The sequence below is a fragment of the Acipenser ruthenus genome, chromosome 13, assembly GCF_902713425.1.
Source record: "Acipenser ruthenus chromosome 13, fAciRut3.2 maternal haplotype, whole genome shotgun sequence".
NCBI lineage: Eukaryota > Metazoa > Chordata > Actinopteri > Acipenseriformes > Acipenseridae > Acipenser > Acipenser ruthenus.
The window spans coordinates 38402362-38424822 of NC_081201.1; the positions used below are offsets into that span (position 1 = coordinate 38402362).

Sequence of the window (22461 nt, forward strand, 5' to 3'; positions counted from 1 at the left end):
GATGTTAAGCTTCTGCAGTAATACGTTTTGGGCAGAGCTACTTAAAACTGAAGATTAAAAAAGTAGCTTTAGTTAAAAACACAACTATACGTTTTTATATGCATCATTATCATTATCCCTTTTTGAAATTTCAGCTAGCCCTGGTACTGGTACTGTAGTGGTGGTAATACAAGTTTTAAATTGGTCATGCTGGTTTGAGAGACTAGTTTTTTTTTTGTTTTTTTTTTTTGTTTTTTTTTTAAAGTCTATTTACTGTAAAATTCAGAAATCAAATGATTGTGATCTACACTAATACCTGCAAACTTGTTCCATTTCACATTACCAGAGAGATGCTACAGTACACCAGCATACAATAATGCTGGTGTTTGGCATTTCCATTCACATACACCTGCAGGACAGATGATTAAAATGTAGGCTTGTGAATAAAGGCAATTCTGTTATTAGTCAATGTGAAGCAATAATGCTTTTATAGTTGTCTGAATCAAAGAAGGGCCAAGTAGATCCAGTGCATAATCACTAGAAGCTGGGGGAAGTTGTCACTTATTTGCTGGATTTGGAACATAATGTTCTCCGCACATCTTGTTTTGTACTCTTGTACCTTACAATACAAAACAGTTTTTTAAAAAAAGGCTTTCATGGTTCCCTTAAACATGTACCTTTGCCTGTTCATAACATGCAATGAATAGCTGGCATTGTCTGAAATGAATAGTACAAGTTTAATAATATAACATTTAAAGTCAGAATTACAACCAGTTTGACTGTAACATTAAGCCGCCCTTTTTTGTGGAATGTAAATTGATATGAATGGATAGCAAAGTTCTTTTCAGTCTTTGTGATTCCCTACTGTGGCTTGCAGCAACGAGAAGAAAAGCGGTTGCCAGCAGCAACCCAAAGTTGTCGATTAGACTTGCTTCTTACCTAAATGAATCTAGCTGCTTTTCAGCTGAGAGGCACAATGGCTGCAGTGTGCATCAAAAGAGCTTCCTCACATTTGGGGATTGCATTGAAGCTTCCTGAAATCACACACCCCTTATCAAGGCTGGGGGACCCCGAGACTCTCTCTGTAGCAGGGTGTTCCAAACAGGGGGACCTAGAGGGCAGGCATGGCAGGACTGTGGGGAAGGGGAGAGCTTCAACCAGGAGAGAGAGATCAAGATCCTCACTCCAGGGCACCTACAAAAAACACAGGCTGGACAAACTAGACAGCTGGAGAAAGCTGGACAAGTGGGTCAATGTAGGTGAGTTTCATTTTATGTTTAGCATTTGGGGTGGGGTGGGGTGTACACTGGGGTAAGTCTGTTGTTTTTAAGACTTACATTTTGCTTGTTTTTAATCCATTTTACACTGATGCAAAGGGGTAAATGATTAATGGTATACAACTAACACTAATAAATGAACTGCTCTTTCCTGCAGCTAATGTTTTTTTGTTAGATACCAGCCCTTATCTTTGCACATGCTTGACAGGGTTCTATATAAGGCTTATGGTTCTGTGTAAAAGGGCATGTCTATCTGGCCTGGATACACATGGCTGATATGAAGTGAAGCATTAGGTAATAATTTGGGTATGTTTTACTGGAGAGGCCGCATTAGTCCAAATAGTCCTCCTATAGGTACATAGACAATACATCCAAGCTTCAGAACAGTCAGGGGAAAGGAACCCTTTGTGCAAAACACTACTGGTAAATTTATTAACAAGCACCCTACAAATGTGTGCAACTACTGGCACAGTAATACTTTATGAATGGAATGCTAGACACAAACAGATAGAGATTCTAGAAGGTGTATTGGTCACAAAACTTGTTTATATATACATTGTGACCAAGCTGGCCGTACCTTTGGGTTCGTGCGCCTTGAAAAACGTGACCCAGCGATAAAAAAACTTTGATTTTAGCGCTTCTGCGCACTTTTATTCAAAACACAAAACAAACAAAAACCTAGCACTCATTGAGCACTCCTACACACATGCAGGTCCCTGTCTAATGTGCAGGACAGCTAAGCTGTTAACCTGACATATAAAACCAAAACCAAAACACTTTAATACAAATTTTTATAAAACCAAACCTGCTACATCGGTTACAACATATAAAACATAATGGGGTCTAATCGATTGTAATTACAGTACGAAAAATGACATTTGTTTCTAATTTCATATTTAAATGGTTTATATCAATTTATTAGACCCCAGTGTATGTTAGATAGGATTTAGCTATGCTGCTGTTATAATAAACAAGATCTACCTTTCTTTTCACTTTTCTTTCTTCTCCTTTCTGTTGTATTTAGACAGTAAACAATGGGCAGAGGGCAGGAGTGTGTGTCGAGAGAGCAGCCAGGTCTCCTCACGGCCTGCAACACAAGTCACACTGCAGATTGATGAAGTGAGTCACGGCTGCTGACAGAATACTGTACGCTTCCTAGCAATGGAAACATCGCGGCACGTTTATAGAAGCATTATACAGCAGAGATGTTTATGGGGTGCTGAAACCTATTCTTTCTTTAATATTACACCCTGATATATTTTTAACCCTTTAATCTTGTAATTTGAAGTTGCAGTGCTGTGAACCCCGATTTAGTTTGACAATAAACTAGCACTAGTACAATGCATCTTGCTGTTACGTTTATATTTGTGTTGTCTGTTTCTAAAGTTGGAACTCCTCTTGCGTGAGAAGATTACATCTGGTGGATTTTATTCTTTAAAACAACTTTTCCTGGCTAATGACCCAACAGGCAGAGGGATTGTATCAAGGTAACATTTTTGTTGCCTTCTGTCTAAGGAACAGTATAGTTTTTCTTTGTATGAAAGCACAACAATTATAATGAAATGTGTCACCATATACAGTAAATATACAATTTGTTGTAAGAAAGAAGCGTATTTACAGTAAGGCTAAAAACTGTGTAGCGGCATCCTGATATACAAAAATGACGTATGTTTCCATGGCAGAGGCAGTTAATTTAGATGTTTTAATATTTTATTAATGTCAAATCTTTGTATGTACTGACAAATTAAGCTAATGGCAATCTTTGCATTTCAGGGAAGCCCTTATCATTATTATTACTAAGTTTTTGGGAAGATTCATCAGTGCAAAACAATGTTCTTCTCTTTTAACCAGGTAAGGAGCAATGACAGGAATCTGTGTAAACTAGAAACCCATGTGTTTCATTCAGCACACTGTGAAAAGAGCAGTCTGCAGGTGTTGTATAGAGTGGAAATACAGCATTGTTATCTCTTTGGGAGTCATTCTTGGACCTGCTTTTAGGCACTGTAGCGGCTTCAGTCCCCCTTGTACGGGATATATCTGCCAGGACTAATGGACTAAGTATGACTCCCTATTTATGGGAAAGGGTTTCAGGGGCAGGATCTGTTTGCATTTCTACCCTTCCTAATAATGCACAAGGGTCGTGAGATCCTTGCTATCCCCTGGGAATCTGGGAAATCAGGAACCACTATGAAATGGTATTGGGGTCTGGTATGGCTAATAGAGCATGCTTATTAAGTTTATCTCTGGGTACAGACTTGTGTTTGAAACCCTGTACTTCAGTAAAGATTGTGAAAATGAGCTTTATCTCTGAGTTATTGGTCGTCACAGGCTTCAGTTTTGAGTGGTGTTACCTGACTGAGACCTGTATACAAGTCAGAGTTAAGAATTAATTGCATAAAGACATTACACTTCCCATTTGGGATGTCTTCTGACTTTCCATGTATTTTCATTCCCTTTAGTATTGAAAAGACATTTTAATCAGCACTGCGACAGAAATGTGTCATTAACGTCACTCCTGACCAGGAAACAGTGTGCAGGTTTTTCAGAAGCCTGTACCTACCTTTATTTATTATATCATATCTTTCTTTTGTTTCAGGCTAAAATTAAACGAAAAGTCAACCGTCTCCTTTGGAAAGTTTTGCAGCTGCTTTGGAGATCAGGAGAGTGAAGATTACCCTGCCTGGCTGGATCCTGTGAAGAGAGCAGGAGAAACTGTTCTGAGAAGTGCAACACAAGCTCATTTCGAATTAAAGAAGAAGGTCTGGGACAGGTACAGCACCGCTGCAGCAGAACTGTGTTTTATTAAACATATGATGCGATGATGAAACACTGCAAAGTGCACCAATGCTCAGGATCAATTTGTTTCAGTATACTGTACACTGAATTGGAAGAAAAGCCATTTGAACAATTGAACTCATTTAAATATTTACTTATGTAATAAAGGCTCATCTTCTGTAAGGAGGGACACACCTAGCATAGCTTTGAATTTATGACCACAAAGATATAATATCATTAAATTATAATAAAGTTACACGACTCGAAAGTGTTCAGCATTTTCTGTCGACATTTACAACAATAGTTTAACACGAGCAATAATTAGGTGATACAAAAACTTTGAAAAGTCAGCTAGTTTTAACTCTGAGCTACCATTAATCTCACAGCAGAGAAAGACTGGGTTTGGAAACTAGCAACAACAAGAAGTGTGAAAAGCTGGAGCACTGTTTGACACACTCACAAACCCCTCCCCTTCGGTAGTGTGCCAGGTACCTGTCACACTCCACTGCTCACCTACAGACCTCTCTGAATGAATATCTACAGTACACAAGCCTGTGTCAACTGCCAGCAGTGTCCTTGCTGTTCAATAGAGGTTATCTTATTGTGGTGGTATCCCATATCACGGAACAACTGCACATCCATTCAGGAATGCTGTGACATCACAGTCTCACCTCAGCACCTCTTTTGAAGTGTTTCTCCTTCCCCCGGCGTTCCCTATGGTTCTTTACTGAAGAAAGGTGCTATGTAACAATAACTATAGCAACAAAAGTCAGACACAAGTACTGCGGGTATTTAGAATAGCAACTTGAATTATTTAAGCGACAACTACAGAGTGTATCAAGTGCACAAGAAGATAAGTCTTTAAGTGGACAAAGTCCAATACGGATTCAAGATTTTTATAGTAGCAACACTTGGGGACAAATATTATGGACTTTCCACTGAGTCTGACTTCAGCGAAATCACTCTGTGCGGTGAATCAACAATAGAAGGGACATGTGTTTATTGAAATTGTACCATAACCTTTTGATTTCACTCATATACTCTTCTTTAAATGTAGGCCCTTTGAAATTCTGGCTATGTTTCCTAATAAGGAAGGCGTAGTGCGGCCACCAGAACTGAGGCAGGTTCTGTACCAGCTGGGAATACAAATGGAGGAGAAGGAATTTGAAAAACTCTGGAAAAGGTAGAGCACTCAATGTATTTCAAACAAAAAAGTTTTGACTGTAGTATTTGTATTTTTTGTCTCATACTCTTTTACTCGGATGTATTGTCAATTTTACACCCAGTGTCTGAAATGACCATTAATTTGCATTATAAATATTACATATTGCACTGAAATGTACTGAAACTTTCAATCAGAAAGTTAGAAAAAACTTGATTATGAAAAGAACTGGTTCAACTAGCATAGACTGATCCATACAGGTGTATCTATGTCAATGCTATGTACTGTAGTATGATCACTATATAAAGTAGTTTATAAAAAGCATCATGGTAATGCTACTATTAGTACAAGATATGGCACTCTACATGAATAAATCACTGGCAGCTGACAACTGTAACACAGCAACACATTGAAAAGGTTTAACACTGTTTATTTTTATATAACAAATCGCCAAAGGCATTTTAAATATGTGTTCATATCACGGATGAAGCTTCGCTCTAGTCTAGCTTAATCAAATCCTCTGTTATAGCATTCTGTTTTTTTTATACCATGCTATACGTTCCCTATTATTTCTTTCAACATAAATATGTCAAATGTGGGACGTACGCACCACTATATATTTTGCTGTGCTGAATTACAGTTCATTGAGAACATTTCTGTTTGCATTCAATATTGACCTAATGTTACACATTATTGTGAATCAAGGTATGACAGATTTGGTGGAGAAGCAGTCACCAGACAGACTCTAATGAAGACTTTAGGTTTTGAAAGTCGAAGTGCATCCGAGGAGCACAGGAGGGCTCTTCTGTTTGCTCTCAGCAGGGTTTCCAGCAGTACTGTGCCAGAGAGCCGACCAAGTAAGAACAGCTATACTCAGGAGATCAAGTAGACCTGTGAAGTTGAAGCAATCAATTACTAGCAAGCCATTTGTTTTATTGTGAGATAATTGCCTGCCTCTTGTTTTGCCAGAATAATGCATACATTAAATATTGATATAATTTTTGTTATATGCGTATGATTGCCTTTAGCTTTTCTTCTGGAAGATGGTTGTTTATTTTTCTATGTAAAGATATGTTTGTTTCGATTATATATTGTGTATATGAATTGATGTAGATTGGAGTTGCTTACTGGAAGACATCTGTCAAGTCAGTTTGGCAGACCATGATACATTATTGCAGTAAAAGCCAAGAGACAACAGTGCCTATCCAATCAACTCCAAGGTCATTAGTGCACAGCAGGGACCTTTCTCATCTCCCATTGGCTTGATTGAGAACATCATGTCTCCAGGCAAGGAAACCCCATCCTGATTTTAAAGCAGGGCAGCGGTCGTATACAGTAGCCATGTTACACTTGAGGGAATACAATGGGCAGATCATGAAGCATGTTCAGAACATGAAATGAAATGGAGAGAAGGGTCAGGAGCTTCAATATTCCACAAAGAGGCCAGAGAGCAGCTATCTGTCAGGAAGTCGGCATCAAAAGAGATTTTTCGAAATGAATTATAAAGGGGCTTGCTGTATGATGAAGTGACCACACAGGATTGTGCCGATGCTGCTCTATTGACAGCCCGTGTTTTAATACAGAGCCTTCAGGGAGAAGCCCTTCAAAGTCCCAGGAGCAGAGAACCCTTTCCCTGGATATAGAGGAGTGGCTGAAGAAGAAGTTTGCAGAGGGACTCAAGGGGATGCTGGCTGAGTTCCAACGATTTGACACCAACAATTCTGGAAAGGTACAGTCATGTCAGCTGTATTTTCCTAATTTTCTAGCAGCCACTGCAAGCAAAGTGCACCCTCAAATGAATCTGTTTAATTGCAAGAGGCAAAAATACACATCGAAATAAAGTTGCTGTTTGTTACAGGTGTCGAGAGATGACTTTATGCAGGTCTTGGGTAGGTTCCGCCTGCACCTGAAAAAGGAGCAGCTCAGTCTGTTCTTGGCTCGCTGTGGCCTGGATGAAGCTTCCTCCGATGTGAGCTACACAGACTTTCTACAACAGTTCCAGGACAGAACTGAAAAGGGCATGTCTCAAAGGATCCTTTCAGATCCCAATCACAGGTACGTCATGTATATGGGTGCCCTTAACCCTTTAAGGTACAACGTACATACTGCATGTGTCCCACAAATAAAGTTATGCTAACTTTCACGTTTTGAATGAAACAGGGTTTCAAATGTACTGACAGGTTGGATCTGGTCATCCAAATTGTCAGTTTCCTCCTCGTGATACTTGAGTCGCTCTCAAATGTATTTTAAGAAGAATCCGTTGGAACAACCGCACAATTCCATGTGTACCTTAAGGGGTTAAAAGTTGGTTTTTAATGTTGAACCACTTTTACTAGGATGCCAAAACAATCCCTGCCTCCATCACTCACCTGTAATGATGTTCTGTCTCTGTATTAAACCCTCACAGGATTAAAAGCCAAATTCAAAACACAATACTATAATGACCAAGTGCAGGTAATGCAGAAAATGTAGTAGAAAATAAGTACAATTAATATGATTTTTAAAGAAATACGGATACATTTGCAAACCCACAGAAATACAATGCACAATCATTAGAATGTAATTTGGTACGACAGACAAAAATCACATGAGGGGTGCTAATGGCCTGAAAGAAAAGGTGCTGCTATAGTTAGTGACAGAAAGCACAGAATCTCGGTTCCTGTCATTCAAATAATTTCAATTGTGCACTATAACTTGGGCATTTTCTGTATTGAATTAAGTTTTATCTTTAGGGTTTTATAAACTTCAATGAAATCCCCTATTATATGTCTATTTCCCAAGCTGAAGAGATTTAACAGTCTTAAGCTGTCCTCATAGCTCATGTCATTAAGTCCTGGGATTAGCCTGGTTGCCCTTCTCAGTACCTTCTCATGTGCAGCAATGTGCTTTTTGTAGGGAGGTGTCCAGAACCGGACACAGTATTATATGTTCGTAGAAATCCTAGAATACCTCGTGTACGACTATGAACTGATGTTGGGATCTTTTGTAAGAAGCTAAACCAAAGGACTTCACAAGAAACAGAAAAGCTGTCACGTCCTTAGCTCTAGATTGTCTCTATACCTGTACTATATACTCCTACTCCCGGTGTATGCCTGTCACAAAGGCTTCTGTGCTTTATTATTATCTACACCTTTCAAAAGCCTAATACAAACAGCATTCTATTAATGTTTTTGCGAAAGTTAGTATTTCATTCAAATAATTTTAATAACAGTAATCTCAAATCTTTGACGACCATAAAAGTGCAAAACTACACATTGCTGCATTGCCACCTAGTGGAATTACTTTTAAATGACATTGTTATGATGGATTTGACCTTTTAAACATTCTAAACTGTTTATAACAGTAGACAGTACACTGTTTATAACAGTAGATATTACACTGTTTATAACAGTAGATAGTACACTGTTTATAACAGTAGATAGTACACTGTTTATAATAGAAGTAGAATAGTTGCAGTTCTACACCAGTGCTGGTTCTGTTTGTGTTTTGTGTTTAAGCAAATTGGAAGCAATGTTTTTAATACAGTCTATGTGACTGAAGTTTGACATTAATATTTCTAACAATGCTCTGTCTGAAATGCAAAATGTTGTATTTTAAACAGGTTTAACCAAGCTGGGAGCCTCACCTGTTACTCCACGGTCTCTGCTGTAGAGGCAAAGCTAATTAATCTTCTACAGTCAGACTTCCTGTCCCTGTTAGGGGATTTTCAGTAAGTCTATCTCCTTTTTTAAATAAGTATACTATATTATTGATACAAGTTTGAAAATAGTATTACTTTATAATTCAACACCCCACAATCTATTGTTGTATTTTAGTACATGCATGCATGTACTGTATGTATGTATGTATGTATGTATGTATGTATGTATGTATCTGTGTATGTCAGAATGATAAAGTAGCTGGGAGAATCCCATGTGAGAGACTTGAGAGTATTGTTAAGGAATTGTCATTTACTGTTACCACATTGTTAATGATAAACACTAACCTTTTCCTCAGCAAAATGGACACACTGAAAACAGACACAGTGAGTCAGCAGCAATTCAGAACAGCTATAGAAACAAGGTACTGTGAGTAAACTTCTTTAATGTATAGGGTTCCTTCAAGCACGTGGAAGAAACGTAACTGGATGGTAGCACTAGAGAATTATTTCTTGCAAACAAGGAAAATGTTATGGGTTTGGCCACACATGATCCCATTAAAAATATTATAAATGCCATTTCTATATCTTTCTCAGCAATGCCTTATTAATGGCTGTTCTGGAGATCTCATTGCAGTTTTTATGCTACACAGGTTTTCTATGAGAATGACGGAGGAAGAACTTGAGTGTCTGCTGGAGAAAGCTCCCCTGGATAAACTTGGAAATGTTAGATATGTGGAATTCCTGGGCAGGTTTGACAGCAGGTACTGGTCAACAAACGATAGTAGAATGTGTGTGCTTATATATATATATATATATATATATATATATATATATATATATATATATATATATATATATATATATATATATATACTGAAGTGTGAAACTTCACTTTACCTCATTAAACATAAGTTGAAGCACAATACTCCATTGCAGTGCAATTCTGACAACTCAAATTGCAGCTATAGAAAAGTTAAAATAGCCACTGTATAAACCAGTCCTGAATTCCTCTACAACAGCAGTACTAACAAATATTTGTTTAACACCATTTAGTTTTCCTTTCTGTTTTATCTTTGACATTGTTTGTGATGTGACAAGTCCAATTTATAAACCATGCAGTTTTATTGAAATGGCTATGTGTTTATAATTGACAGCAATGGTGTGCACAATCTCTTTGAGGATGACCTGACTGTTGTGACACAATTTAGTAGAAAAACAAAGAGGGCTGGCCAGTTAGAGGATCACAAAAACAGAGAACGAACACATTTCCAGGTGCTGTATTTTACATAATTATGGTTACTATACCTTAAAGATTCCACTTACATAAGGATCATAAACCTTTATATACACTGTTTTTTTCTGTATGTTTTTAAACAGCTGTCAAAGATCATTAAAGATCTCCTGAAAAACAACTTTCAGGCGGTCGAAAGTGCCTTCAACGACCTGGATGAAATGAACACAAAAAGACTTTTTCCAGAAACCATGTATCAGCTGCTAAAACGGTGCCTATTCTACTTTAATATTCACAAACCCACAAGAAACATCTCCTATAGAAAGCTGGTTTAAACTGTTGTAAATCCTCTACAGGTGATGTTTTATCCTTTTTTCAGCTTTGATATCCATCCCCACATCTCGAGAGAAGAGGTTGACAAGCTGTGGGGTCCTCTAATAACCAATGAAGACGGCACATTGGGTTTTCTGCAGTTTGTCCGCCATTTTGGATTTTCTCCATTGTCAGCATGCTATCCCAATGCCAAAAGGGTACCACCTGTGAAGGGAGACAGTGACTTTCTGATCAGGTCTAGAAAACTCAATTCTGACACTGAAATAACTGTGGAATACCTGCGTGCAAAGGTGTGCTTAATGTCATAATATACTGAACATTTCCAACACTGCATAGGCCCCGAGCATCAGCTAGAATACTGGTCTAGACTATTTTCTGCAGATTAAGGGAGCATGGTATCCCCCTTCCTTGAGAAAATGTTGCACAATGATTCATCTGTCCTATTAATTATATTTCAATCAATAAAAAACATCATTAGCTAATTAAAAATGATATCATTTGCAACTTGTATTAAGAACCCATCAATGATTGGATTGTACATACAATCATATGTTGATAATGACAAATGTCTGTTTTTTACATCACCCAGACTGTGAGCTTACATCACTTTTATTTTGCAGGTTTTAAAAGTTGACTGTCGCGGGTCTGCAGGTTTTAATGTCAATGTGTGGGTCACTGGAGTGTTCTGTATTGTCATGTGTCAATAGGTTTTACAGGGTTATATTTTGAGTTTGTTCATATAGGTGGAGCTGCTGGTTGAAGAACTCTGGACCCAGTTTCAGGAATTAGACTCAAGCTGTTCAGGATTTGTTGCCAAAGAGGAGTTTAAGGATGTGCTGATTGGCCTTTGTCCTGAGTTAACAGACTACCAGTGTTACATGATTGCCTCCAAATTTGGCCATGGAGAGAACAGGTCAGTTTTCTTGTTTTTGCCAAAGCAGTATTGTTGTGCATCATTACATTATATATTTGTTTGTTTATTTGTTTGTTTTTAAAATGTCTGTCATTTAATTCCACTTGGTAAAGTGCTGTATATTGTATGGTATCAATGATACAGTATATGCTGTACCCACTAGCAAGTTACCATAGTTCACACTCTGTAAATCCATGCAGTGAGAGTATATATTCAGCTTGCATTGCTTTACTGCACAGTATTGCAGTCCCTGGATTTATAACAAGAGATTCTCCTCCTCTTGTGTCTAGGGTCTCCTATGTAGATTTTCTTCACCCATTTGCAGAACAGAGAAGACATTTTAAAGCTGCCAGTTCTAAGCTCTTGAACCTGAGATCTGGTGCACATTCTCCAGTTTACAATGAGGTTATGCTGAAGGGTCTGAGTGACCTCACACTGAAACTGAGACAGAAGGTGCTTCTCTTCGTATTTCTCTCGTGTTACATAATTTGAGATATAGCTGAATATGTTTTTTTTTTTTTTTGACTAGAAGATATGTGCTTGCTACACTATCCCTAGAAGAAATGTGGGGGGGGGGGACCAAACAGATTTGATATTTTAAGATTCTTGTTGCAAGGATTTAGTCACCATGTGAAACTGTGATAAAATATGTATATCATACATATATACATATATACCATTGCACAATGTGCAGTGCAAAAGTTACATCTGAGGCAAATGCTAATATTTGGTCAAGTGATTTTGGCCTTAGTATGGTTTTATATTGCAATTACTGCTGGTATTTGATTGCAAGCTAACCTCTCTGTTTGTGTTAAAGCTGGCTGGCGAGTGGAAGAGCCTTCAGAAAGCCTGTAAGAAACTGGATGTGCACAGCACCGGGTTCCTCTTGCTACCTGAATTCAGATCTGTCCTGAAGCTCTGCAATATCGTCCTGGATGAGGACGACATTTACCACGTCATGTCCCGCTTCGACAGAGACGTGACTGGGAAAATAAACTACTCGCAGTTCATCAACGATACCGCGAAGAACCTGTAAATACTGTGGAACACCCTTTACCAACAGAGGAGCCACATGTGTTTAAAGTTATTTAGGAATTCAACCAGGAATGTTAATGAGTGGAGTTTCAAGTATATCAGACTGATACCGCAGAGTTTTCCCTGTATTATATTTTGAGCTAGCCTGTGTCTGTGTTAAATATTGCAGGGAAAATGAATTTCACACACGGGTAATTTAAAGTATGAGAGGGTCCTTAGAGTGGAAATGCTTTTTAATTAGCCCTTCTTAATTAGAGCACTAATCATTAGTTTCTTGTGCCTGTATTATCCACTGCAAGTCACTTTGCAGAGTTTATCAGGGTTCCTCCTTTACTTCAACACTGCACATGTTGTAAAAGGGGATAAATCTCACATGTGAAAGGATGCATTTTGCTTCAGAGACTCTGCAATTTGTCCTTTCCTTTGGCTTCTGAAAAAGGAATCCTGTCTGTGCAACCCACTTCACCCATGTCTTTAGGCAATAATTAATGAATGGTTGTTGTTTCTGCTTATATAAATCTATTAAATGAAATTAATATGCTAGTATAAAGCACATCTACAATAAATATAAAGTGGTATTCTAAGACCTAATCATTGAGTTTCATGTTTAATTGCTGTTCATGCAACACTTGGTTTTTCTCGTTCTCTGATTATCTTAGTCATTCGTAAATAGACAACAAGATGCAGCATGCTAAGAAACTGAAGGAAACCACAGTCAATACAATTCCAAGAAAAATAAATCAAATGTGATGCACCAACCCCTTAGGCAGCAGACCATGACCATTACTTTGCCATATATCAATACACATAAAGTCCCATAATAGCCAGTGCCACAATAAGACTGTTGGACTGTGTTCCCTAATAATGGTCTGGACCCCAAATAAGTCTGTTTTTTTTACTACAACGTTCTCTCCCCTCCCCCATGCATTCATTGCATAACGAAAACCAGTGAACCTTTTCCAATGCCTGTAAAAACACACTGTTACAAATAAGAGAGACACATTCTGAGGGCATCCCATGAATCCACCGCTAAGACTAAACAGTATAATAAATACATGCAATAATGATCCTGTTTCATTTCATATTTATAAAGTGTGTTGGAGTAATCGGTCAGTTTGCTCTTATAGGCCAGACCGTCACTGAACTCAATGGGGAGAGCTGCTTGTTATGGAGTTGACATAAAAAGAGTGACACGTAATATGACAGTCTTCTTGCCTGCAGTACATGGTGCCTGCAATAGGGTCTGAGGCAGGGAGAGAAGCCGACCGTCCCACCCTTAGGGATTTATTTCATCCAATAAAACTAACATATATAACTTTTATGACGTAACATTTTGACAAGTATTTAGTTTCTATAGTACTTCTTTAGCTTATAACATGACCAATCAACGCGTAACAACTGAAGTCGAATTGACACTTGAACAAGCTAAACTGTACATACACAGCTTCTTCAATGGGACCAATAGGAAATATAAGAAGCCGAATGGGGCGGGACCAACGCTACCCTAGAAAACATAGAGCTCACAATATATATATATTTAAAGACTTTTCGTTGGAATCATTTTTTTAAATGTATTACTACGGCACTTTTTATTGTAGTTTTAATAAATTAAACTAATATGTAATTAACAATTTTCGTGGATAAGTAGAAGAAAAAAAATGTAAATATGAAAATTCTTTGACAAACGTTTTCAACTGGAAGTCATTGTGTTAAGGTGTTGACCTCTGGTTGAAACATTTGTCGAAGAATTGCACTTCTTTCTTTTTAAATTTCCACATATCTCACAACTGAATGTTTTAGCGTTCTGGATGTTTTTCAAAGCTAGAAGTTAGACATTTAAATGTGTATTTAATTAGTTATTTTGTTAAGAAACATTTCTATATTATTTAAATTGAAATAAACAGTTTCCTTAAACATAGAGTGTCTCCACTGCGATACTTGCAGTTTATTCTATCACGGAAAGGCTGATTCAGTTCACACTGGGGCTGTAACATGCCCTGGATATGTAACCCTATCATGTTTAACAGAAGCTTAGACGTTTTTGTCTCTAAAGACCCCATTAAAAATAATACGAAGAAAATGTTCTCTTTGCTGAAAGCAAACAGGATAGCCTCTCACCAGCAAGAAAACTGATTAGGTTGTGTAATTAGCTTACGCAACAACAGAGTCTTGGTGTTTTTCTATCCTTTAGTCTTCTCTATTCTCATTTTTTAGAAAGGCAGAAACCCTATCTGCTCGTTGGCAACTTCTAGATACTGATTGAAATCAGGTGTGGGTATTAAATGCCCTTTGCTCTAATTACATCCCCTTCTGTTGTTTATTTTAATGCAAATGGCGGCATCCGTATTTCTGGAGTGCATTGTCCCATAATGACAGTGCCGGTTTGTGTATGGCAAAGTACCTTCCTCAGGAAAAGATGAAATTTAACCTTGAACCATGTAATCAGAAACCCTTTCATAGACAGTTCTCTTGGGGTCCTGAACTTCATTTGAAACAGGACATTCTATAACCTGCCATATACCTGTCCTATCCAGAACACACCATGGATGGAATAGCTTTTACTCTTTAGTAGAACACCTTGGCCTACTGAACCTCCAACTTTTTAATCAGCTCACGCAGATTCAATTCGGGATCCATAATCTTCTTTGGCCCTAAAGGTCCTGTTGGGGTGTTTAGCATCTATGAAAAGCACGACAATAGCAGATTACAGTATCTAGAGGGAAGCCTTTTTCAAGTTGGAAAGACGTTTACATTAAATTATGGCCCTTAAAAAACTGGTTCAGATCAAGCTAGTCTCAATTTAGAACGCTCACCTTCACAAAATCACACCCAAATAGGATCTGAAAAAAAAAACATGTCCATGGAAATTGCTTAATTTACGTTATTCTGTCATTAAGATCCCACCCTAGTGTTTTGAGGCATACAAAGATTCTTAAGAATAAGACTAATTTACAATTGTGGGACAGTGAAGATTAGCCAGGACAAAATACAATCTGTTATTCCCAAACAGTGCCCTTATTGATGAGATGCACCTTTCATCTATAGTGTGAGCCTGTATTGTGTGTAACTCAACCTCTGTGAATCTCTGAAGGTACAGATCCCATCTCTACTACAGAATGACTGTGCACTTTGAATTGCTCTCTTTATCAGGTTATTTGCCACCCTTGCCATGGAAATATCCTTTTTCACAGCAGATCCATGATCAGCATTTTCATGGTAAACTGCACCCCTGTTCCTCTTTCTCCTTGTCAAGCATGCAATACAGAAACAGACAGGTACATGATGGTCAGGTTTCTTCTTTTTTACGGTACTATAGTTCTGTATTATCTAGTGCTCATTGTCATGCAATGCTATTGATTTGTACATTGCATTCCATACGTTTGACTTGGTTCCAGTTTCTCAAAGCACATTTACTAGCGGGAGGTGGCCATTCAGCCCATCAGTGCTCGTCCAGTGCCTGGTAGCTGGCTAATCTCAGGACTTAATCAGTATGACAAAAACACCTTTATATTTACATGATTGCTCTAGCTGAAGGCTGGACCTAAGTTCCCCAGATACTCATTCAGGACATTTCAAGTAATTTAAAGTAAATCTGGTTTAATACATTGTGTACAGGTATGTTGCTATTTCCACTGTGATCATTACTTTTAACTTCTCACAAATATGTAGGGTAGTCAGGTTTAGTCAAACGTTTCGACAAATTACTAAATAGTTGTCCGCCCCCCCCACCCCCCCGTAGCCGTGAGTTAGTGTTAAGAAGTTAAACTTTTTTTTAAAAAAGTACTATTATATTTGCTGTTGGGAGCCAGTTGCTCATCTGAAAATCACATTATGTAACATTATGCAGAGGGCTTTTACATTATCCAAAATATTGAGCTTACCTTTTACTTAATTTATCCTAATTATACAAGATTCTCCCAGCAAATTGTTTGGATTGTCTTTCTAACAGTGGATGAGCATTGACAATAAATATTTAATTACTAGACCATCATTGTTGAAATAAATATCAAAGAAATCACACAGAAACGGAGATGCTAAGTAAATGGTGGTTAAGTGGGAGTAATTTAAATCTCTTTTGGATACAGCACTCTTTTGTGAATCGGTTTACAATGGTCCTTATTAGGAGCCCCCTCAGAAGGGGGTCATTTACCAGAGGAGCTATAAAACCCTAGACAGGCAGTTTGATAGAATAGCTGTAGGTGTTGTACACATCTCTGACTCAGTGTCCAGATTGTATTTAGAAGCTATGAATATCTTCTCCTTTTAGAAAAACAAGTCGACTTCCTTCAAGTGCTGCAGGTATGTCTTACTATGTCTTGTGTGCTCTCTGGTGTAAAATAATGAGGATATTAAAGAAGTTCTAACAAGGCACTTAGATTAATATTTTGATGATTTATCAGCGTCCTCATGTGGAAAATTATTTTTTTAATCAGATTTTGTTTTTATTGCTGTACCCTACATTTGGAGGTACAAGGATAGCACCAGTCAATGAGTTAACTTATTTAACTTATTTTTTTACATCTGCTTTTTCATTGAACCCAATTAAATCAGTCATAAAAAACACAACAACAGCAGAGATGAAAGTGATACTTATTTGTTTTAACCTGGTGCTTGTCATTGTTAAAAAAAAAAAAAAAAAAAACTTTTCCATTAAAGATGATATAATAGTGCATGCTGCTTCTACAGTCATTACTTGAAGCACTGTATAAAAAGGGTTATTGTGCTGAACCATCTCAAGTGCTGTGAGTCTGTTGGTGTGTGCTTTGTTACATTGGAGAAAGGAGATACAATTGGAAGCACTGCTTATTTTGTGTCTCAATTTCTTTCTTCTTAAAAGTACAGTGAATCTGTATCTAGATTGCTGAAATGGCTGTAGTACCTTTTGGCCTCCTGGCTATCTTCTTACCTGCTGTATGGACCTGTCCTCCACAGAAAGCAGGTAAGTCATAAATAAAATTAGAGAAAAAAACTATTAATTAAAGTACTTTGCATAGTCCATCCAGGACATACTACTACTTCTATTATTATTATTATTATTATTATTATTATTATTATTATTATTATTATTATTATTATTCTATAGCTTCCGGTGAATATGTTTTATGTGTTATTACTGTGTAATGTATACTGTATATGTATATATATATATATATATATATATATATATATATATACACACACACACACACACACACACAAACTTTTCATTCTTTAAACTTTTCATTCTTTTACTGCTGGTTATTTCAAAATCATACAAAGCAGTTTTAGTTGAAACTAAAGCATACAGTGTCTTTATGAACCACAGTACTCTCTCATGTTCTATGGCACAATTTAATAAAACACCCAGATGGTGTAAGAGGATATGTGCCAATGCACCGCTGCATTAGTATAAAATAGAAAGCTCTTGTGTTAAATTGCAATGACCTCTACATGTTAGATAGAGCCTCAGAATACATGTCTTCTTTAATAGTTTTACATTACATGCTTTATTTTTTTGTATCCAGACTTTGTGATGGTCTCTTGCTTTCCAAATGCAATCATTGCTAATGTCCCGGAGTGCCCCTATGGGTGGGAGATGAACCAGCTGTCTTTGGGAGGGGTCTGCTACAGTGGGATAAACAGCCCTGGATATTTCCGATTTGCAATTCCAGATCTCACCCCAAAAAACAATTCATATTGTGGAACCCAGTCTGAGGTAAGACCTTTCTGAGCGGACTGTCTATTGGTACACTTCTGAATCTAGGCATTGTGTATGTGAAGGGTTATGCTTGAATATACAGTATAATCTTATTTACAGTACATGATTCATTCGTTAGCTGTAAACTAATGAACTATATCCTGGCTATAATCAGCTTGATATTTCATTCTTCACTGTTGAACTGAAAAAAAGAGCTTTAGTTTATTGACTGATTTATTTTTTTTAGCAAAATGTGTTCTGAAAGTTTAAAGAACATTTTTATTTTTTGCTCTCGCCTTTCAGTATGTCGGAGGAAAGGAGCCGAAATACATTTTCTATAACTCAATAGTGTCCAATGATACCTCACTAACAATACGAAACCAGCCTGTGAACTACTCCTTCAGCTGCAGTTACAAAGCATCATACCTAGTGAATAGCGCAGTGTTCAGCCAAAGGTAAGACTGCCCTTACGCGCTTGGTTTGCAAACAACTCTCCAAAGAGCACTTGAGTCCCAACATTATGTCTTTCAGTGTTTATACGCAATCTTTAACCTTTTCCAGAGTGGCAACAGTCTATATCAACAACGGCAGCGTCGGTTCCTTCAGGTCACAGCTGTCTATGAATGTGTTTACTGTGAGTGTGATTTTCATTTACAATTCAATGATAGCTGACACATTCAAATGCATGTGGTCACTACTCTGCTATGTTGATATGTGTAGCCTGAACATCAAACACACCCAGTACAGTACCTATGCATCAATTTTAACCAAGATTGAACTTTTTTTTTATGTGCAAACATGAGTATACCTTACAGAAATGAAAGCAGAATAAATAAGACTGTTTCTTATTTTATTTAATAATTTCCCGTTGTTGCTATGCCACTAAAATTGTTCTGTTGTTCTAAAGAATTCCAAGTTTTTATATGCCAAGGATGCACCTTATACAATTGATACATCAGACATTGGTTCAGAAGTATTCATTGGGATAGAAGCCAAAGGATTGAGCAGCAGGTAAGTGTAACTATAACAGTGACATAGTTCATTCACTAATCTACTATCATGATAGTTCATTCACTAATCTACTGTCATCTTTAAATAACAAAACACAAAAAAGGAAAAATAAAACTGAACTTAATGACAATCCTACTTTATTTCCATCTACTGTTTTTTTATAATTTACATTTTTTTTTACCAAGGAAACTCAGTAACACTACATTACTATGTCTAATTACTGTGTATTTACATAGTAGGTACATAGTACATACACGTGTACTTACACATAATTACAATGTTATAATGCATAGTTACAATGTACTTAACGTGCAAATCTTTTTGCACAATATATGTAAGTACACAATTGAATCAGAAAAAGGTCAGGAATAGGGTTATGGATAGGAATAGGGTTAGTGATAGAGTTATGGATGCAAAAAGATGTACACTAAGTATATTGTAACTATGCATAATAACATTGTAATTATGTATAAGTGCACATGTATTTAATAAGTAACTACTATGTAAATACACAGTTATTTGAAACACTTAATGTAAAGTGTTACCCCTATACCTTGCCCTAACTTTAAAGTCCCGACCTAAATTCACAGTCAAATTGCAAAATTGCTATTCACACTCCTAGAATGCTGATTGAAATAGTATTCTCTATACAACAGATTATATTCAGAAAGTTTGGATGTTCCCGGAGCATTTAGGACTGGATAAATCATCAAACTGCTAACTGTTGTGGATACTGTTTGACAAGATAAGCGACTCGCATTATTTTATTTAACATTTCAGATTCAAAGTTGTCATTAACAACTGTTGGGCTACCCCCTCACCACAATCCACTGATAAAAAACGATGGACTCTTATTATTAACAGGTACGTCTCATGTGAAGCCTGTTGGAGCCAACTTCTGTATTTCAGGATTTTATTTAAAATTTAGAATAACGGTGGTTGGTTTTTGGTTTAGTCAAAACTTAGTCACAATATATTGCCTTTACACTGACTCAATATTTTTATTACATTTTTGTATTAATTTAAAACAAATCAGAAGTCCATTTTTGAGTTCATGACTTTTTTTCTTGTCTTAGTGGAGATGGCTAGTTTTAGGAGCTCCCCTTATTCCACCTATTATAACAGCTCTTACTGCAATGTAAGGCTTCCAACCTACAAATATTGTAATTCATTAATGTTGTTGTTTTTCTAGCTGTTCAGTTGATAACACAGCAACCATCTTTGAGAATGGAAAAGACAGCAGGTCAATGTTCAAATTTAATTCATTCCGATTTCAACTGATGGAGAAAGTCTCAACAGTCTGGCTACACTGTCAAGTCCAAATATGCGACAGTGAAAAACGAACTTGCCAGCCAGTAAGTAAGAGATCTGTATTGACGCCTGAATCATTGCATGTGTGGTAATTAAAGAAAAGAGAGACAACATAGGTTGGATATACTTCAAAATATAAGTAAACACATTTTGTTAAGGCGTGCATCCTCGAAATCCCATAACTGTGTGCAAAGTGAATTTAGTACATCTCAGTAAATGGTAAGTACGGTGTAAATGCATGTAGTTAATGTACCTGTATTTTTAAGTGTGTTCTTTCTGCACTGGTTCCCTGGGTTTACTGTCAAGGTTGATGAAGGGAGATCACAAGGACAATGAATGGTGTGAGTGGATAAGTAATTGGAGAATGGGAGTACAGTGCAACACCTAGCTACAGTAAGACACCCAGCATCCCATCACTGGTAGGAGTTCAATAAGACAGCTACTGTATACCTCTACACCGGGCTGGAGCGGGGACAGTGCAAGCTAGGTGCTGGAGATATGGAACCGAATTGTATCATCTTATTTTGCTGGCTTCTCAATGCTGCTACATGCCATTCTAATCTCCCCCATGTGCGTTTGCTTTTAGACTCACCCATGTACTGTACGAAGTCAGCACACCGATCCAGAAGGAGGGGTGCTCTCTGCAGAGTTTCAGCTTAAAGGTAAGCTTTTAAATAGAAACGTTTGTCTGCCTGCTCAGTGCAAGTCAATAACAACAGCCACAATTATTATAGAGTGGAGAATCTCACTGTGTTGTCTATGTGATACCCTGCACTAGAGGGCATGTATTTGTTCCAGGCTATACTTACCTTACCTGATATTTTATATATGAACGGGCGTCACGCTTACATGTGTAATTATATGATGTTTAGGTCATGAAATTTGATATGGGCATTCTTGGGTGCGCTTGGTTGCCTTCGTATTAATAGGATCTGGCTTGGCTAATGGAACTGGCAGAAACTGGTTTCATTCATTCCCTGAAATTGACATGTGAATTATGATTGAGCATACTGTGGCTGTACATCATCTTGGTCCCTGTCTGTATGTACAGTATGTCACACTGATTTACTGAGACTTTGTTTTCAGAACTGCTCGTTCAATGGTATACTGTGCATGTTGTTTTAAATGCACACTGGTGAGGTTTATTGTTTTAACTCAATGATTGCTTTGCATCTACTCTCACAGCTCTGGGTTCATCAAGCCACAGAAGCCTTGCAGGTAATTTATCCATTGCAAAAAGGGTTATTTTGTATTATTATTGTAATACACGGTTTATCCTTACTAAATGTTTTTTTTGCTTTGCTTTTCAGATTCTCCCATTCTTTCCTTACTGGGTTTTTTTACCCTGTTTGTCTCTCTCTATACTCCACTTCTGTAACTGGGGCAGTATTGCGATCTGCCATGCTCATATGTTGATGTATAAAATATTGCACTATTGTCTCGGACACTGTAGTGCATTTAGTGGGACAACACACTCTATGAGTGTTCCGTTCCATCATGATATCAGTCAATGTGCAAATAGACTGAAAGTCAAACATCACAATGTGTTTATTCTGTCGGGTATCTCACAAGACGTTTTACAAAATATGTGTGTGTATTTGGGCAAATTTAAAAACAGTTCATTCACAAAGTATTTGCATTTGAATATGCGTGATTGTTCTTAGTGCAGTATGTGAATACTTTGAAGCAACTTTCTAAATATGCATTGATTTTAATGGTATAATCAGGGTCGTTAAATTTAGACTGATTTTAAATTTCTTTTTTTTGTAACAATGGTATGGATTTGTACAGAATGTACTTGTGTGTAATGAAGTTACTGTAAATGTTAACCCATATGTGAAACTTTATAAATTAAAAAACGTAAAAACAAGTGAAATGTTCAATGGATAATGTCAATGATTAAAATCTCCTCCTTTGATTGTCTGTGACAAATAAAGACTGTTTTTAAGTCAAAAGAAGCAGGGCTCTTCATGTTCTTTCCTTTATTTTACATGCCAGAGAATGTTATTGTCGGCACACTGATCATTCACTTACTTCACTTTTTGTTTTCAGTGATCAGAATGACTTAGTTGACTTAGTTTCCAAAGTACATCACATTACCAAGCAGATGTAGTGCC

At 37.2% G+C, this 22461-nt stretch overlaps 2 protein-coding genes across 2 annotated transcripts; both read left to right on the forward strand.

Moving 5' to 3' along the window:
• The first annotated feature begins 194 nt into the window (after positions 1 to 194).
• LOC117417825 (EF-hand calcium-binding domain-containing protein 6-like) lies at positions 195 to 12936 on the forward strand. The gene is made up of 18 exons (XM_034030185.3): positions 195 to 1238; positions 2281 to 2375; positions 2643 to 2743; positions 3030 to 3107; positions 3853 to 4026; positions 5089 to 5214; positions 5899 to 6050; positions 6777 to 6922; positions 7052 to 7248; positions 8795 to 8902; positions 9190 to 9255; positions 9484 to 9594; positions 9988 to 10105; positions 10211 to 10335; positions 10444 to 10687; positions 11141 to 11310; positions 11601 to 11763; positions 12128 to 12936. Exons 1-18 carry the CDS (start codon positions 923 to 925, stop codon positions 12344 to 12346), a joined length of 2709 nt encoding a protein of 902 aa, XP_033886076.3. The 5' UTR covers positions 195 to 922; the 3' UTR covers positions 12347 to 12936.
• Positions 12937 to 16542: 3606 nt separating this feature from the next.
• tectb (tectorin beta) lies at positions 16543 to 22283 on the forward strand. The gene is made up of 11 exons (XM_058985296.1): positions 16543 to 16644; positions 17183 to 17284; positions 17850 to 18040; positions 18326 to 18477; positions 18584 to 18656; positions 18930 to 19033; positions 19814 to 19897; positions 20226 to 20388; positions 20931 to 21006; positions 21530 to 21562; positions 21655 to 22283. The coding sequence occupies exons 2-11, from the start codon at positions 17212 to 17214 to the stop codon at positions 21720 to 21722; spliced, it is 1017 nt and encodes a 338-aa protein (XP_058841279.1). The 5' UTR covers positions 16543 to 16644; positions 17183 to 17211; the 3' UTR covers positions 21723 to 22283.
• Positions 22284 to 22461: the final 178 nt, after the last annotated feature.

Excerpts from the sequence above, each read along its gene's own strand:
- LOC117417825 (XM_034030185.3), top strand. The coding sequence starts at position 923 with ATGAATCTAGCTGCTTTTCAGCTGAGAGGCACAATGGCTGCAGTGTGC. Across the intron at positions 10,688-11,140 it reads TGGAATACCTGCGTGCAAAG|GTGGAGCTGCTGGTTGAAGA; the intron begins GTGTGCTTAATG and ends TTGTTCATATAG. Across the intron at positions 11,311-11,600 it reads TTTGGCCATGGAGAGAACAG|GGTCTCCTATGTAGATTTTC; the intron begins GTCAGTTTTCTT and ends TCTTGTGTCTAG.
- tectb (XM_058985296.1), top strand. The coding sequence starts at position 17,212 with ATGGCTGTAGTACCTTTTGGCCTCCTGGCTATCTTCTTACCTGCTGTA. Across the intron at positions 19,034-19,813 it reads GCCAAAGGATTGAGCAGCAG|ATTCAAAGTTGTCATTAACA; the intron begins GTAAGTGTAACT and ends TTAACATTTCAG. Across the intron at positions 21,563-21,654 it reads AAGCCACAGAAGCCTTGCAG|ATTCTCCCATTCTTTCCTTA; the intron begins GTAATTTATCCA and ends TTTGCTTTTCAG.